At 35.1% G+C, this 18901-nt stretch overlaps 2 protein-coding genes across 2 annotated transcripts; both read right to left on the bottom strand.

Annotated features, from left to right (window-relative positions):
- Positions 1-2945: 2945 nt before the first annotated feature.
- On the bottom strand, positions 2946-11371 carry LOC140783757 (ras-related protein RABC2a-like). The gene is made up of 6 exons (XM_073130784.1): positions 10960-11371; positions 8686-8754; positions 7906-7971; positions 6303-6424; positions 4678-4806; positions 2946-3350 (listed from the first exon to the last, which is right to left on the bottom strand). The coding sequence occupies exons 1-6, from the start codon at positions 11099-11101 to the stop codon at positions 3240-3242; spliced, it is 639 nt and encodes a 212-aa protein (XP_072986885.1). The 5' UTR covers positions 11102-11371; the 3' UTR covers positions 2946-3239.
- Positions 11372-16056: 4685 nt separating this feature from the next.
- On the bottom strand, positions 16057-16545 carry LOC140783992 (uncharacterized). The gene has a single exon (XM_073131170.1). It carries the CDS (start codon positions 16543-16545, stop codon positions 16057-16059), a length of 489 nt encoding a protein of 162 aa, XP_072987271.1.
- Between the last annotated feature and the right edge of the window lie 2356 nt (positions 16546-18901).

The raw sequence follows: 18901 nt of genomic DNA, 5'->3' as shown, positions 1-18901 counted from the left end.
TTAAAACCTAATTTTATATTAAGAAGGAAGGAATGTACAGTGGGGGTGAACAAGGGAGATAGGGGGAAGGAAAATTACAAAGAGCAAAAATCAGAGAAAGCACGTAGGATATCAGACTCTTCGTGATGAAATCGGCAAAAGGTAAAAGGCATAGATACAAAAGATCATGCTATTTATTTTCCTCTAAATTTTTTACTGGATTGTAACACTCGCTTGTCGGCCACGTGCACAACACACGTGACATGATGGTGGGGGCGGTTACGGAGAAAAAAAAATTTATGTACTCAATAATCTATTTAAGAGATAAATCATACGATAATCCAAATAGATATATTGTCACAATAGTCTCTATATATATCAATGTAATACTAAACAACTATAAAAATCTAGTAACACTCACATATTCCATAATAAACTATCAAGTTTACGACTAATCCACGAAGATAAAATATAGTCTATTGTATACAAAATCTCACACTATACAATTTATAGACTAAAATAGTGAGTGAGATACAAATATATAATATCATTACAACACAATTCTTATATAAACCATCATCTAACTCCCGGTCTATCTCACCTTTTGTATAAAATATTCTTCATGATTTCTTGATTTGTTATTAGATTTCATAAATCAGAGGGTTAGAAAAATAAAGATAATCATAAACCAAATAATTCAGCGAAAATTCTACACCCCGAATCAACGATGTTATACAGAGAGTAAACTATGTATTGAATGATGTGAATTAGAACAAAGCATCATATTACAAAAGAGCATATAAAATGTATCATCAACAAAATGTCTTATATAATATAATCACAATATCATATTATCAAATACACTAATATATAATGTATGACAATCATGATCAAGTTATAATAATTTTAAATTTAACAACATATGTTGATCGAGGAGGCGGCTCGAGGAGCATGGCAACCTATAGCCCAGCCATGCCTCTCTACACTCCGTACTCGGGCACAAGGCCAGCATAGTGTGATCGGTGGCGTCATGCCCTAGAGGCTAAGATATTATGTAGAAGCATATTGAGACCTTTCCTAAAGGTAGCAGAAACACAAATTTATCTTTCGATTAACCTAGAAATCATTCCCAAAAAAGGCCAAGAAAATATGCTAAGGTGCAAGGAGAACACAAGAAACGGAACTAGTATCCTTTCTCAAGAAGGTTTTGCCTTGTGTATAATCTGTTAAAATATGCAAGTTAATGATATAATCCGAACATGTGTATCAAGTCAGTCGAGTCAAATTGAGTTGAGTCGAGTTAGTTAGATTTATTTATTACTTTAAGTTGTAGAGAGATTTAACTCTATAAACTTTCAAGAAGATTCTCCAATCCTCCACCAAAGCTAGGATAGCCTCGAGCTGCTGAAGAGCTAAAGGGTTGCCTCTCCTAGGAAAGGGAACGAGAAAGAGATGAGTGGTTATTGTCCGCCTTAGCCGTTAGGCAATAGTATGATTAGTTCCCTTGCGAGAGTATGAGTTTGAAAGGTGATATCGGTTGCCAATCAATCTATTCAAGGGTTGATCCACTCTCCATTACCAATAATGAAGGAAGCACCCTTTGTCGAAGCAGTTCTTAGTTTTTGAGGCTCTTTTCCAAATAAAAGAGCAAGAGAAGGAGCATTGTTCCTTTAAGAAACTAATCTGGGATAATAAGAGTCTCCTTCCACAAATAAGGCTTACTGTCACCTAGAATCTCCCACCCACCATTTAGCTACTAGTAAGGTGGCATTCTGGTTCCTTAGATTAAGGACATCAAGCCTCAATCCTGTAGACTCTATCCCAATTAATTGGGCATGGAAAGCTATTAGTCTATTGAGTCTTTGCCACATAAAAACTTTTCTAATATGAATCAACTTCGTAGGGGATAGAGAAAGGCATTCAAAAGACTGATAACAAGTATGAAGCTAAGTGGATTCACAAATATTAACTGATACCTATTGAAAAAGAAAGGTGTCTTTGCAGATCAACTACAAATAGCTTGTCAAATTTTGAAATGATTGGATATCAGTCCTCCTTAGATAAGGCCCCAAGTTTTAGAGGAAGCCTATATATTTCATCAACAACTTTCCAACTAGACAACCAAGAATTGACGCCTAGGTCGCAGGATCTAGAGAAGTTAATCTTGAGACCTAAAACAAATTCAACGAGTATAAAGATATTGTAAGATTGGACAAATTGACCTTCATCTTGCAGTAGAGAATGGTTTTCATCAGCGAATTGGATGACGAATATCTTGTACTTCAAAGATAGAATTAAAGACGGCCAACTTGATCATTGTTGCAAAGATCTCCACAATGAATATAAACAATATGAGAGATAACATAGGATCATTCTGGATCTCCACAATCAATAATGAACAATATCGGAGATAAATGATCACCCTACCTGAGACCTCGATGCATCTCAAAAGGACACGGAGGTGGAAGCATCTCGTGTGAGCAAGTTGAAAAGCAGCTATTGATTGATCTACTGAATCAAAGAATTTGCTATAAGTCGAGCTTTAATGACAAGATCGTCAGACCTACACGCCATCCAGTGAATGAGCTTATTGGAAGATAGCATTAGATCATCTAGGAAAGGAGTAAATCGATTAGCCATAACATTAGTGAAAAAAGTCATGGTCATAGATCCCTTTGAAAACCCTAATGAGATCTCCTTTGGCTTCCGTGCCTTCTCAGACACTAGTTCGGAAACAAGCCATTTAATTTCCTCCTCCTCATTGAAGGGATTGTCCAGGTCATGAGGATGATTGAGGATCACTTTCTGACAAGTTATTTCTCGACTATCAAACTCGAAGTTGTTAAAGAATTTATTAGTTTGTCGCCTTCGATAAACCAAGGCCGGAGAGAGTTTCCGCCCTCCCATGTCCAAAAGAATCTCACCAGACAAACGAAGATGAAAAGTATCTCCACAAAGAACAACCCTTCAAAATAATCAAATCTCAACACGATCAATCAACAGCCAGTGACGATCTATACAACCATCAAGCGAAAGCCCACTGAACAAAATAATCTGTATACACAATCTAATCCCTTTGGTCACCGCTTAGCCTCGCCCACACATTGATGAACACAGCAATGATTTTGAATGAGTAGACAGATGCAACTCATTTACATCATATTACAGAAGAACACCCATCATCTGATTGTGTTTCAATACATCATGTTCAGGAGATACTGAACTGGTCAAATTCATTATGCGGCGGCTGTACATCATGACTATGAGCAACATCCCCCACCGGGGCTTGCATGACTGTCCTGTTTCTGTTTCAAAATATTCCTCTTCCCTACTGCAGACCCTTCCTCCAAGAGACTTGGAACCCCAAGGATCTGTAGAAAGGAAAATTATTTATCGTGCTGATTGAGAATGTTTAGCAGAGCCTGACGATAGCTCCAATGTCATGATAGGATGGAGAAAAAGATATGAGTAACAGTAACATATCTACAACAAGGCGGACAGTGATATTCAGAACATGTAAAATATGCATAGATATTCATGGGCAAGAATGCAGAACACAGAACCATTGCAATTAAGTATCAGGTAAGGAAAATGATAATCAGTGTAAGGAAAGCAAAAGAAAAGAAGTATTCAGTAAGCAAAACGATGAAAAATGTGGGCCTCTCCACATCAATAGAAAAGATAATAACATGTAGCCAAAAGCCAGAGATGCTAATGGCATTGAGCAATGGCCTTCTAGCCAGCTCAGATTCTATGCAGAATCCATAATGGTGGTTAAGGAACTCTCTATGCGGCTACATACGAGGAAGAAATAGGTAAACTGCTTCCAATATGCCATATGTGAGTTAGGGTTAGACTCCCGCAGTTATTTCGTCCACTGCCTCCTCCTAGTCAATATAGAATTAGATTTAGACTACAAACTTTAGCAAAAGTTTTAAAAACTTTTGTTGCCATTGAGTAGACTCAAGATTAAAATACCCTATCCTGAGGTGGAAAAGGTTGATAGTAGTTCCTTATTCTCCATCTTGAACTTGGTTTTATAATTTCTACAATCTCGAGGCAAAACAAATGGCTCAAAAAGTATTATGAAGTTTTTCCAAGAATCGAAAGTAGAGTTTATACTCAAGCACATAGAGTTTATACACACATATATTCAAGAACTAAGGATCATACTCTAGAGAATATTGGAGGCAGGACTATAACAAGCATGAGCTACAAATTCTAAAAATTTACTACAGTAAACTTAAACAACTCTTGATCCTATACTAAATAAAATGCACGTGCATGCATGCTCTTGACCAATTGTATAAAATGCCACAACCACATTTTATGCAAAGAATGAAAAGGAAGACATTATCAGAGTAATGGAATTGAAGATATTCTGTTTCAGTCCTATCCTGCAAAGTAAATGCTTTTTCCTTTCAACCAGCATTTCTTGGTGGATTTTTCCTACTAGATGCTGCACTTGTCCTTTCCTTTCTTCTTCATATTTTTCCTCAAGTGACTCCTCATTTATGTTGTTAACCAATATTGTGGGTCATGATGAGCAAGTTATTCGAAATAAATATATGAAGTAGGCATTTCCTTAAGACCCATCACATCTGTGATGATCAAGGTATGTAAGAGCATCAGAAAATAAGAGAAACTTTCACTATCTATAATATAAATCAATCGTCTTCTATCTCTTATAAGATGTACCTTTAGCACAAGTTCTTCAAAACATTTCTCGACATTTGCTCGTGTTTTCGCACTGCACTCAAGAAATAAAGATCCAGATTCTTTTGCAAAGGCAATTCCCTCTTCTCTTGTCACCATTCTTTCACTTTCCTGTCACCACATGATGAGACCATTAAAGCTGCATAAACCTAAAGATATCATCTGGTACATTTCAAGAATAAATTATTAATGATATAAATGAGTACCTGTTCCTAGTATATGTAGGAGCCCGAAGAAATGACAAGAACTACTTATCCTATATAACTATAAATGTACAAATTAATTGTCAATTCTCAAATAGAGTTGTCCGCAAGTTTTGCAATTCTTTCATGCAAAGATGGTCAAGTGGAGCATAAGCATAGTGTTCCTCGTTTTGGCAATTTAAGCTCATTCAGTGAAGGAACAACTCTTATTAGACATGAGAATAGTTTAAAGTTTAAACACAATTGAAAGAAGAAAACATCTGATTCTCAAGCAGTACTACTCAGCTCTATGGCATGTATATGTCAGAGATTTGAAGGTAAAGGGAGCCCCTGAAACCTAGTCTATATGATATGGTTATTTTGTCACCTAAAAAGTGCAATAGAACTGATATGTAGATTACTTCGTTCTCTATTTTAAATTGAGTATTCTTCAAATCCAGTGGATAACTTAAGTGTCTTATCTTCTTCCTTTGGTTATCAGGGATGACAAATCAGAATATGGTGCATCTGGTCTAGGCCATCTTCCCGTTCTTCTATAAGCAAATTTTCAATGATCAGGCTATGACTATAACAGCATAAAGATAGATTTATTCCCAAACCTAATTCAATCTGAAAGACGAAGTAATTTAAAAAAGATAAGAGATTCAAGCATTTAAGCTTGAATCAGACAACACATATAGCTTCACAAATAAGAATAAAACTGGAAGATACTGTAATGACATCTCTGGTCTAAACCATTGCTTTAACCATGTTCAGCACATAATTATTTTCAGTGTGGTATAATTTCAGTTAAGCTATGCTCCCTAACTGATCAACCTTGTTGCAGATCCATCCAGAATAGCCCAATATGCACTGATCCAGATGATGCCCTTCAAAACACTACACCTTATATTTTGTGTCTTCAAAGTTCCTTCTTTTTCATGAAGCACTGATATGCTGTCTAAAATTTTACTGGATGCAAAATTTATGGCTTGATAAAAAGAAACCAAAGAAACTATCCCAGAAATTCAAGTTAAAAGGCATAGATAGTAGATTAATTAATACTAATACATTTTAGACATTTTACTTCCAAGGGAAGTAGAAAAGAAGTTCATTCGCAGGTATTTCATTATAATCTTCGTTTGTCTAATTTGATCATGAAAACTACCATAGCATACTGGAAATCATGTGGAAAGTTTAATGAAAATAAATGTGTGCGTTAATGTGATTGTGTAGGTCTAATGAAGTTGAATCCCTTACTTATAAATCTGCACGAAGCCTCTTATAGATACTACTTAGTAACAATAAATACATTTCACTGAATTTTAACGCAATTAGAAAATCTAGGAAAAAAAATTCTCAAATTGCAAAACCAAGTAACTGATAGAACATAATAGAATAACAGAAAACAGAATTGTAAAGTACCTTGTCAACTTTATTTCCGACTAGCATTTTGATACAGTCCTGATTTGTGGAGTACAAGTCTACTTCTTTGGCCCATTCATCAGCTAAATTTGTAAATGTTTCTCGTCGTGTGACATCATAAGCTGGTTGACAAAAGTAAAAGAATCAAATCTTTGTGCTCTGATGACATCAAATTGTTAAAAATAATAAAGGAATTAAAATTAGGTGGGACAGATTAAATATATATGAGAAGAAGAAGAGGGCATTATGAAAATAGCCTTGTTATGTATAAGAAAAGGTACACCACAAAGTGCTGTACAAGTATGTTGCAGACCCGGCACTTGGGGCTTGTTGGAATGACCAGGCCTAGGTAAACCCAAAGAGTCCTAGCTCGGATCTGAAATCCTCTACAAGACTGATGCGGCTAGGGGTGTGTCTTGCTCTGTAGCTAGTGAATCCATGAGTCCTAAGTGATTGAGGGAATGTTGGCCAACCCTTAAAAAGTATTTAAGCAAGGCATGGCTCAAGAGAAATGAGGTCTAGGGCTCAGGCATGAAAGAAGCTCTGGCTGGCCGGTTGGAGTACAATCTAGCTGATCAGGGCTTTTGGGTGCCACGGGCTCTTGGGTGCAAATCTAGGCTTGCCACTGGACTAGGAGATGGATCTAGGCGTAATAGTTGGCTATGGAGTGGGCTCAAGATTTGAGCGTGAACAAGGGCCAAAAGACAGAAAGCCATAGGATCAATGAATCGGCTGCTGAATCAGCTAGGGCTTTGGGCTAGTTTGGACCCTTAAGAGTAGCTCCTGGGCTAAAAATTTGGTGAGAACATGCACTAGGCTCTTTGTGAGAGATGGGCTAGGTTTGGGCTGAGGAAGAGGACCAAACACGAGAAAGCCTTAGAATATTGTGCGTGGGATGGATTGGGCCAACTAGGGTTTGTGGTGCCTCTTGGTGTGAGGGGGCGTGTCCAGAGCAGGGGTGGCCGACCTGGAGCATAGGCAACTTTAGCTAGGTTTTTTGGGTGGTTTAGTTCAAGTGGAAAGCGGCTAGGTGGTGGTTTCAACCGATGAACCAAGAAGGTTGGCAACGGCAATGGTGGTTGCAACTTGGCGTTAAGATTGTGGTGCAGCCAGAGAAGGAGGCTGGCTATGGGGAGATACCGGAGGTGGTACAGTCGGTGAGCAGGGTGGTGTTAGTGGCTCAACAAGGAACGGTGGTGGTGGCTTGCTGATGCGAAAGGATCACATCAGCTATTGTTAGCCAGCAGCAGTGGCGGCGATCAAAACAAAAGTCGTGCAGGAGATAGGGACGACTAGGACAAAGAGAAATGAGGGGAGAGAAATCAAAGATGAAAAAAGAGGAAGAAGACTAAGGTTTCATTCCAGCATAACTCGACTAGGGTTGGCAAACCATAAATTGGTTTGGACCAAGTTGTACATGGACTCAAACTAATTAAATAGGTAAATAACTGAACAAACATAATAAGCAAAGGACTCGACTCGATAGACTCTGAAGTTAGACTTGAACGCAGATCGTAACAAATAGCATGCATAGTAATAATTAAAATAAACTAAAATTAATATTTGATGCAATTTTTATGCAGCTTGTAACTAGCAGCCTTACCTAGAATAATCCCCTGAGCACCTCTATAATAAGAACCAGTTAGTGTCCTAAACCTCTCCTGGCCAGCTGCAAAAATATGTAGACATTTGCAATGTTTATTTAGAGGTATGAATAAAAAAATATTTGTTTGTCCAACTTAAAAAGAACAAGATATCAGCATGCATCCAGAATATCTAGAGATTTCTGTTGCTAATAATGATAATAATTTTTGGAAATTTAAAAGTAAATTTAACGCACAATCAGTACAATGGGGTAAAAAAATGAGAGGGAAATGAATGTAATGGATGAATCATTTGTATGTAAAATACTTTAGAAAGTTAACAAGTTTTGGTTGCATAATAAGTAGACATGATTATTAAACGAAGAAAAAAAATTGCAAACCTGAATCATCCAAGCAATGAAATGTCTTTATGTTCAGGTTAACTGATATGAAATTGTTTTGCAAAAATATGCTTTTTGTGTTCATTTCATATAATTTTCTTACTTAGTAATGTAAAGTAACCGAACAGAGAGTTTTTGAAATCCTATGTAGCAAGGTTTTAAACTGGATAAATTGTGCTAACAAGTTGCTAGCACGTTCAGGTCAGCACCTGGCAGTGATCAATTAGGGGCTTAGGTCTTAAACCCCCTTTGCATGGTCCATACTGTTTAGATCCCCTGTGCAATGGTTGTGGCCATGCAGGTACCAATGCTTAAGGCCCCATGATCTAAAACATGTGAATCGAAGCTATTTCAATCCATGAAAGTCTTACTCAAAGTTATCTATATCTTCCAACTTACCAGTATCCCATATTGTCAACTTCAGCTTCTTCCCAGCAATTGTGAGAAACTTGATTTTGAAATCCACTCCTATCATGAATTTCAAGCAAAAAAATAGGAAAAGTCATATAAAGAAGACCAGAAAAAGCATAAACAAAGGAATCTAATACGAGCAATCCTATTGTAAAGTTTGAGATCATATAGCAAGCGTGATGTGCTGGAGTAACCCAGCACATCTTTCTTTCCACATTATCCTCTATCAAGAATCTAATAATTGCTATTTTGACTTTCCTAAATCAACAAGATTATCTAAGACTGATATAACATAGTTTAGTTAAAATTACAATGTACTCTACCAAATTCCTCTTGAGGTCTCATATACTTCCCATCAATAACAATCAGAAGCATAATGGCATATATTCGGAACTTGTGTGAAAGTATCACTTTGTCTAATACATTTTGTTGGTGAAGAGCAACACAAAAAAAAAATCCAAAAATTGCTTAAATTATCTCGACCACAATCTGGTTCTAGCTATTGAGTACATACCTGAAGTGAAAAGGCTATGTGGAGGGATTGAGAAAATCCTCATAATTGTTTCAAATTTTCAATATTAAAAAATTAATCTTCTTGAAAGCACCTATAGCTTTTTAATTAAGGAACTTTCGGCACTATAAAAAGGGTGTTCCTGATGCATGAGGCTTCCACCTACATGGGTCCAAGGAGGGATGATGTAAACATGAATCACAAAATAGTGTTGCACAGAGATCTGCTTTATTAGAGGTGAAGTAGGTGATAAATCATAAGATAAAGGAACACATCAAAACTTTTATATCTTGAAAGTTGAAAGGTTTAGATGAAGGAAAAAGAGGATAACTCCTCACATATGGTTGATTACTTGATTTCAACTTGAAAACAAAACTGAACTAGTGTGACTTCCAGTCAAATCTATTACTCCTTAGGATTCCCCTTCCTCACATTACAGGCTACTTATTCTTACAATTTCCTCTTTCTATCCTCCAAATATTTCCAAGAGGAATTCCCTAACCTGACCAGATACTAAATATGAAGCACTAAAGAAGAGAGACGTGAGCACAAATGTAATGTATTATCATATATATATATCAGATTCCACCAAGTGAATATATCAAGATATAATGACTTGTCTTGTTACTGAAGAATGGAGATAGACGTAAACCTATGGCAAACATTAATATTTAATACAAGTTTATTCACAAAGCTAAACTACAGTTAAAGGTATGGTCCTACTAGTAGTACATAACGACATATATATTCTTATTTAAAATAATAGTAAAAGTGGTGATCCTCCTCTAGTTTCCTCTCCAAAGAAATAACCAGTTCTTTTATGTAAACTGAACAAGTCAACTTATTGATTAAATATATCCTCATTTCTAATTTTACAAAATCAGCAGATTGTATAAATTTGGTCCTTAATAGAAGTCAAACACATCTCACACCATCCGTCCAGTAGTCCTAAATGGTACATATGTGCAGTAATGTCAATATTATACTTAAGATTTGACAAAAAAGAAAAAAAGAAAAGATATGTAGCAAGTTTGTTCCTTTAGAAGAAATAGAATAGTAAGAAATAAATGAGATCCCAAACCTGATATTTCGTTTTCTGATCCTAGGGTAAAACTTGAAAGACATACCTAAATCTGTGCTATGGTCTAGATAGAAGAGGAATGAAGAGAGTATACAGGATGAGACTACGTCCTTGACTTTAATAAAAGGATCTCTTCGTCTAAGGAAATTTACTCAAATGCAATGGATCAGAGTCCCAGTGCATGAGGATGTAACCAGTCTCACCCCTCAAAATCTCATTTCTAAAGAGACTACTTTGAATAATTGGACCAATGACTCCCGGATCCAAAAGACAAGCCTTACCCTCACGCATGTGACACCCCCAGGCCACAGATAGGGGAACAAAAAATAAAAATAAAATAAAATAAAATAAAATAAGACTACCTAGACTTGGTTGGTTCACTAATTTACATGATCACGCCTATATGCATGCCTCCGTAATGAATTTCTTCTTCTAACACTAGCGTGCTCAAAATGCTAAAATTTGAGGTTAGTTGAACTATAACTACATCTGTGGCTTATCTGTGCCTCAAGAATAATGAAACAGAACAAGAAAGATTCTTAAACGGAAAACTAGAATGCTGGATAAAGCCCAGATCTACCGAGAACTCTTCTATCTTCTAACACCCCAAAAACGGCTAGAAATTAACAAAATTAACCGAGAAAAGAGTCAGAGGAAAGGGAGATCTCACCAATAGTGGGAGCAAGATCATCGAGATGATTCGAGATGAAGCTGACGAGGAGACTACTCTTCCCCACTCCGGAGTCTCCGATCAGCAGTATCTTAAAAGAGTAGTCGTATCCGCTACTCCCGTGACCAGAAGACGACCCCATCGTCGTCTTCTCTTCGATCTCGCTCTCGCTCTCAAGGAGGTGGTGGGAAATGGCGGAGTTGGTGAGAAGCTAGTGAATTAAATTAAAAGCGATGGGATAGAGAGAAAAGAAAAAGAAGAAGAAGAAGAAGAATTAAAAAAGAAGGGAGAGAGAGAGGTGGAAGGTTGGCATCTGGCATATAGGAAGCGTCAGTGTGAGGGTCGGCCGACAGCCAAATGGTTGCGATCTCCTTCCCTTGGGAAACGGCAGTTCTGGGACTTCCCACTTACTGGCACCGTGGCACGGCATTTCTTTTCTAAATAGAGCACAATTACTATTTCAACCCTTATTATTTAAAAAATTTCTATCCGGTATTACTGAACGATATGAAATAATGAATGAACGCACGGTACCCTTAATTATCAGAGTTTTTTTTTTACCAAACTAGCCCTCTTTTTTTTTTTTTTATCGGAATAGACTATCTCTCAAATTTATTATAAAATGGAGTCTAATTTATTATAGCCTTAATAAAAACGTTAAACTAATTAGTATTTTTAAAAATACTAATCAATTTAGCATTTTTATCCTAAGATAATTTTTTTTTTGCTGAAAGATTAAATTAAAATAATTTATATATATAATGCTAAACTAATCAGCGTTTTATGAAAAGATAAAAATGCTGAACTAATTAACGTTTTTACTTAGAGATAAAACTCTGATTAGTTTAGCATTTTTATTAAGGGCTATAGTAAATTAGATCTCATTTGGTAATAAAAACTCTTAATTATCATACTTTTAAAGTATAGCCTCCAAAATTTTCCAAATTACATATATATTATTCTAGATTTTATATCTGTGCATGTACCATTCAAAATCTATAGTTTTTGCATGGAGATCTATAAGTTGAAATTTTAATAATTTAATAAACGAAAATGATACAAATACTCTTAACTAAAGCATAAGAGTTTTTATAGTTTAATTAATCGAATATTAACGGTTAGGTAGGTTTGAAAGGTGAGATACATACAAATAAAATAGTTGAATGCATATACATGTAAAAGAAAATATTAATTTTAAACTACTCCTGGAGTTATTTTTATAGAATATTTCGTGTAGTATTCTCTATATGAATGAGCAAATGAGATAGTTTTCATTTAGGAGAAACTAAGGAAGCTGTTTTTTTTAATTAAAACATCATTTAATTTTATTTATTTATTAGAGAAATTTACAGTTTACTATTTACGGATCGAGCTATATAATTTAGCAAATATATACGGAAAATATTGTACTGTTAGATCTATTAGTTAAACTTAACTAAACTCCTATGCTAACCTAACTATAATACAAAGATTATAAAAATACCCTCAGCTAAATTATACTTACTCAATCTATATCAAAGAGTATTTCAGTCATTTAAAAAAAATTGATAAAAATATTCTCATCTGCCCAAGCATGGTATTTTCTACTACATATATTCACTAAATTATAAAACTCGATTTAAATATAAATCATAATTTTGTCAAAATATAGGTTGTTATATGCAAATTTCTATATATTTTTTATAATATTCTCCGCATGACATTGTTAATTGTTTGCATGTTTAGATAATGAGTCAAACCGAAATTTTGTGAAAAATGAGAGAATGAAATAAAATTCCCTCCTTAAATGTTTGGAATTTAGCCAGCGTTGTTTCTTTCCATCACTCACGGTGGGGACACTTGTCGAATTACGAAGGCTGGACGGACACGAGTGCCGATCACTTTGGACAATAATTCGACAAGAGAAGGGAGTAGGAGAAAACGATGGAGGATATTTTGGCAATCTTTTTTTTTTTTTTTTGTTTTATATATATTAAAGAAATTTTTTTCTCAAAAAAAACCTCTCTTTTATCTTTTTTTTTTTTGAGAAAAATAAAATATATTATAAAAATGCTGAGCAATTACAAAAGTCGTCGTCGGGCACGATTGGTTTCGCGACAGGTATAACTAACTTTATAATTTTGATAATTGTGTGTTAGAAATTTGATGTCTTCAGTAATAGAGTTAACTGGGCAAAGAGGGCTTCTTCCCGTCTCGTAAGCTCTTATTTTGACTTATCCCAGCTTGGTTGACTGAGATTTTAGTCACTTTAATTTTTTATTTATAATCGTATTTTAAATAAAACACATGAAAATAAAATGGCTCCTAACGCAATTATCTTGTTTAATTATGGAAAAAGTCATTTTTATCATTAAATGCCTCCTTTCCTAGTTGATATTAGATCTAAGTTCGTGGGGTTTAAATTAAGAATGCTTCCTCAACTGATGATCAATAACAACGATTCATTGAATCTTGAATCATATGGTGTTAACATATGAGATCCCCCCCAAGTTGTCACAAGTCACAACCACTCTGTACTACGAATTAGGAGTAACATCACATCTGACGACCCTATTAAGAACCAATTAATTTTAAAAAAAAAGGACATCCAATGGATAAGAAGATTCTTGAGATCATGAGTCTTAAGTATTCACTCGACTAATATAATCCAAAAATCAAATAGTTAAGACTCATTTAAAATAGATACCAAGGTGCTGGACAGACGCGGTGTGGGATAGAGGCCTCGGCGGTGAAACTGGTCAGTTTGTCTTTGACTGTGGCGCCAAAGTCAGACTCAACCAGACCAAGCTCATTCGAACCTGCACTAGCGCATTTCACAGTGAGCTCTGGGCCATCCTGAAAGGTATTCACCTTATATCCACATTCCGCGAGGATGTAGATAAGTGAATCTTCAACAACCGCCAAGTGGTAGTTCTTGCGATTAACAGTGATGATTCCAGAATATATTGACCTGCTTTGTCACTTCTCCGGGAGTGTAGGAGGCTAATCTCTTTAAATCCTTCTATTAGGATAGGCTATACAAGTCAATCCAACAACGTGTATACATGTCTTTTAGCCCACCATGGAATCCGTCGCCGCAAATCAACGATATGGCTGGGCTCTTCTTTGGACCAAATTGTAACGAGACTAACTAATAAATCTTTGTCTACGGACCTTTCTTAAAAAAAATGCTGCATGTGAATTCATTTTAGTGTTTAAAAGTAATATTTTATAAAATTTATAAATTAAAAATTAATCTCTGTATATATATACACATATATCTCAAATTAAGTTCGTTTGTTTGTCACACAAGCAATGTGATTGTGGGGGCGTGTTGCTTGGCAAGGTAATTAGTTTGTTCATAAAAGAGGCATCATAGTACCCAACTGCGGAGAATTACTCTGCCTGCCTTCAAATTCGTGCCACATGGTGGTATTATTCCACTCTATAAATAGAGGCTCCACAAACTTAGCCTTCGTTCAAAAATAAAATAAATCATATATGATATATATATATATATATATATAATCTTGGATTTTGAAAAGAAATATAAATTTTAAAAAAAAGCTAAAAGCAAATGATAGAAATGTTATCGTTTAGATCTGGATCGATTTGGACGTAAGAAAATTGTAAAATTTTATATGGAGATAGCCTCAGAAGTTAAGATTCTAATGGATCTAGTATCACAAGAATTGAACATCTGAATGAAAAGTTATAAATGAACTGGTGAAGGAAGGTTGAAATAGGTAAAATAGTAAATAGTCGACATTGCGACGGTCGTCGGAGAGTGGAGAACAGCCATAAGGTAGGGTGGCTGCTGGTAGAGAAAGATAGCTAGGGTTTAGAAGATCGAAATACTTCTACAGCTATGATCTACTTCTAGAAAGATAAATGTGATCTAACGATTACAACAAATAATAATGACAAAAATATTAACTTAGCTAAATGCAGATTTATTCAATGATAATTATAAAAATATATCCGCTCATATTTATAAGAGTAAAATTCCATAGCGGATCGGATATACATGTAAATTATCTGATTTATTTAAAATTTAAAATAATAATATAAAACTAACTAACTAATTTGATTTGATTCGACTTTAACTCATGTGGTCGGATCATAATAAAAAAGCAAATGATAAGCTTGGGCCTACTTGTTTTAGGCGTTCAATATTGGCCAGACTTGGGAAAAGAAAAGCATCAATAACCTCATAATTAAGTTTAGAGACATGGATGAATCGACTCTGAATTCTTGATCCCTCGATAGAAGTATATATATACTATGCTGAAAATTTACATCGTAATTAGTGGTTATGAATTGGAATTGTCTAAAAGGCATTTTTTGTTATCAGCTAAGAGGTAGAAAGTGGCGTATCTTCTCTAGAATATACATATGGAGAATGAACTGATCCACCTTCAGACCATCAATACACTCGTGTCATTTCTGTGGATTTTTTTCTTATTAAAGAATAAAAGAAAAAAAAAACCTCAGTTCGATCTTCTAGCAAGAGAACAATTATATATTTTCGTCAAACTAAGTCCTGATAGAACAATGATACAGTACAAAAAATTTAACTTATAGTGACATTTACTATTTCGACAGTCGAACAAATGTCACTAATGATAACTCTCACAGCCATTTATTATTAGCTGCTGGCATAGGTACGGTCTAAGTGACATTTTCTTAAATGCCACTAATTATGCATAAAATGTCGCAGTTTCTAAGTTATACCAACATTTATAAATGTCGCAAAATATCTTATATATTTTTTATAATTTTTAACATTTTATAAATACCGGTAAAAATAGAAATAACCTATTTACCTAGGTTAACAAATGCCGGAGTACCCTAAATAATTTGAGGCATTTTATGGATGCCACTGTTTGAAACTTTTACCATATTGAATATGATCACCAGCACAATTGGAACCTTTTATAGAAGGAAGCTACTATGCTTATTTATTCATTAGTATCATACTTTGAGTTATAAATACAAGCAACTCTCCAGAGTCTTGCAACATATATATATATATTGCTTACTTCCATCATTTGGATTACAGTAGCAGAGCCATAAGATCGAAGAGACCAAAGGTGCTAACTTGGTCTCCTTTTGTGATCAAGGGTGTGTATAGCCACCTCCACCGCCAGAACCAGATCCATAACCATAGCCAGATCCCGACCCACCACCACCACCACCACCACCATAGCCTCCACCGCTACCACCACCACCACCAGGAGAAGATCCACCTCCAGACCCGTAACCTGCTCCGCTTCCACCGCCATGTCCATCACCAGAGCCACCGCCGGCTCCGCTACCATATCCGGAACCTTGCCCGGATCCGTAACCCGCGCCTTTTCCTGCTTCACCACCACCAGAACCACCACCTCCACTACTTCCACCACCACCTCCACTTCCAGCCTTGCCATCTTTACACCCGGAATCACCACCACCTCCTGCGCCACCACCACCACCTCCACCACTTCCACCACCTGCAGCTCCGCCGCCTCCAGTGTCACCGAAACTAGTTAGGACTCTGACGGCGGAGGATAGACCTACGCTAAGCATTACTATCAGGGAAAGGCTAACAAGTTTACTAGTAGCCATTGTTGATGGAAGGGAAGGTGATGGGATTTGTGGGTCTAAACAGGGGTATATATAGAATTTGTTGCATGGTTTAGTTAGCTATCTCAAATTACGTCATCCACGTCTGCATGGCTAACACGTAAACTCCCTTAGTATCAGCGCCAGTCTCCGTTTTTTTGACTATTGGGTAACTGTGTTTTATTTCAGTTGTTTTGTTGCTTGACTTTTGTTTATAATTTGTCAACATGGTGTACAGCTACTTCTCTTATCTTCCTTAATAATGGATGTTTGACCTTAAAGCTCTAAAAGGACAATAGTCCATAACAAGTTCCCTGCAAGTCTAGATTAATTGCCTGGAAACAAGGTAAGTGAAATGATTTTGACAAGGTGGAACTTTCTAGAAAACTTTTAATTACTTCCATGAGACAGAAAGTGTGAGATCAGAATTATGAGTTTGCGAAAATTAGAAATTAGAACTTTAAAACAAAAATAAAATGATTCCTTTACATACCTCTCCAAAGTTCTTTGTATGTATAACTTTTTTAATTTTATTATTGTATTTTAAAAACTATAGTTTTTGCATGGATAACATTCATGTTACTTGTTGACAACTATAATATTTATAATATTCGATACTTAAAAGATAAAAATATATAAAGCTCATTCTAAGTACAGTTATGACCTCACTTACGAAAAGTGTAAGCTTTCAAAGATGAAATATATCAAAATTGAAATAACCACAATCATATACATGTGAGTGAAACCAACATGGTTCTCAAGTTAATACTTTCACAAAGTATACAAAATAAAAGATTAAAAATAATAAATAATCTCTTAATAGGATAATTCAAACAAATAAATAGATAAATATCATAAGCCACAACAAATCCAATAATACATATCTATGAGAAAATAACTAAAGAAACAAAAACATATGCAAGAGCTACAATCCAACTAATCCAAAACAAAGTATTTAGAAGAAACAAAACAAAGCATCTCTACTAGTCGATGTCAATGGCTTCCTCTCCTACATCTATGAATATTCCATAAAAGTATGGTGAGCAATACAACACAACAAGTATAAACTAAATAGTCTAAAAGTAATACAAATACATAATGGCCATTATAATGCATGCTCATACCTTAAAATAAATCATTATTAATAAAATTTAGGTAAATTCTTACGTAATAATCAGGACTAATACCATATGCCAAGTCATAAATTCATTCCACATGCATGATATGCTTACACATAATCACAAGATCATATATCATATATCATTATATGCTTACACATCACGTAACAACACAATATCGAGAAAGGATGGACAATCGTACATGTATGGAGACACCACATAAGACTAATTATCTTTGACCATCAAATTAAGGACCCAAGCTGTAAATCTATACCCTATCTTCATTCTTACCGGTCAAACATAATCATCACTTATAACATAATTATTACATAGAACAAGATATCATATTACTAAGTGTCTAGTCTTCTTACAAGACAGTGTGATCATCTAAAATATGCTACACAAGCTAATCGACCTCAACCATAGGATGCTAATAATATAAGTGTTATATGATACACTATACTCTTAACCCACTAAGTAAGTAAAACACACTGCCTAGACATGACAACTACTTAATGATACGTGAAAATAATGTAGTATCTCTTATATGCTACAGTTATACACATGAAGTCTATCATGAATAAAGTAATAATTAATAAATCAAAATTAATTAAGTAAATAATTTATATGCATGCAATAAAAACGTAAATAATTATCATCAAGCACTTATACTACTCATAGACTAACATAGGATCTAAACTTATTTTCGCCTAATAATGGATTTAACCACTTATGAAAGCAATCGATACATAAATAAGACAACTCATTTAGCACTATTTAGTTAATTAAATAAATCATGTTGCTCTAGGTTCGGATATGTTCAACTTAAGTCCATGTAACAATGATATTAACTAATGTTGATCTAGCAATGATCAATTATAATAATAATATTTTAATCTTGTTAATGAGTTGTAAATGTCATTTATGCTAATCTTTGAAAATAACATGATTATTTCCAACCGTTATATACCTAAATATCCTAAATTTAATATCTAATAAAATTAGTATTAAATAATTAGAAAAAAATAATCTAAAATGAATGTCTAAACGTAAATGTGGGAAAACCATGACCCAAAGGATTGAACTGGGCTCAAGGGTCCAGCCTACTATTGGATGAGGGAGTGGGCTTGGAGCTAACCTAGATAGGAGGGGTTGGCCCAACACCCACCCTACTCGTCTTCTTCTTCCTAGAGAAGAAACAGCGAAAGAGAGGACTCTTCCACAACTCGGCTACTAAATGG

Source organism: Typha latifolia, chromosome 3 (assembly GCF_019914945.1).
Source record: "Typha latifolia isolate L0001 chromosome 3, TyphaL0001v2, whole genome shotgun sequence".
In the NCBI taxonomy this organism is placed as follows: domain Eukaryota; kingdom Viridiplantae; phylum Streptophyta; class Magnoliopsida; order Poales; family Typhaceae; genus Typha; species Typha latifolia.
This window is presented reverse-complemented; position numbering and strand designations above follow the sequence as displayed.

What these genes read in the sequence shown, in the direction of transcription:
- LOC140783757 (XM_073130784.1), bottom strand. Translation starts at nt 11,101, where the DNA reads ATGGGGTCGTCTTCTGGTCACGGGAGTAGCGGATACGACTACTCTTTT. An exon ending in GTTGACAATATGGGATACTG is followed by an intron (nt 7,972 to 8,685) that starts GTAAGTTGGAAG and finishes ATATTTTTGCAG; the next exon opens with CTGGCCAGGAGAGGTTTAGG. An exon ending in TGCTCAGGGGATTATTCTAG is followed by an intron (nt 6,425 to 7,905) that starts GTAAGGCTGCTA and finishes TTTGTCAACCAG; the next exon opens with CTTATGATGTCACACGACGA.
- LOC140783992 (XM_073131170.1), bottom strand. Translation starts at nt 16,545, where the DNA reads ATGGCTACTAGTAAACTTGTTAGCCTTTCCCTGATAGTAATGCTTAGC.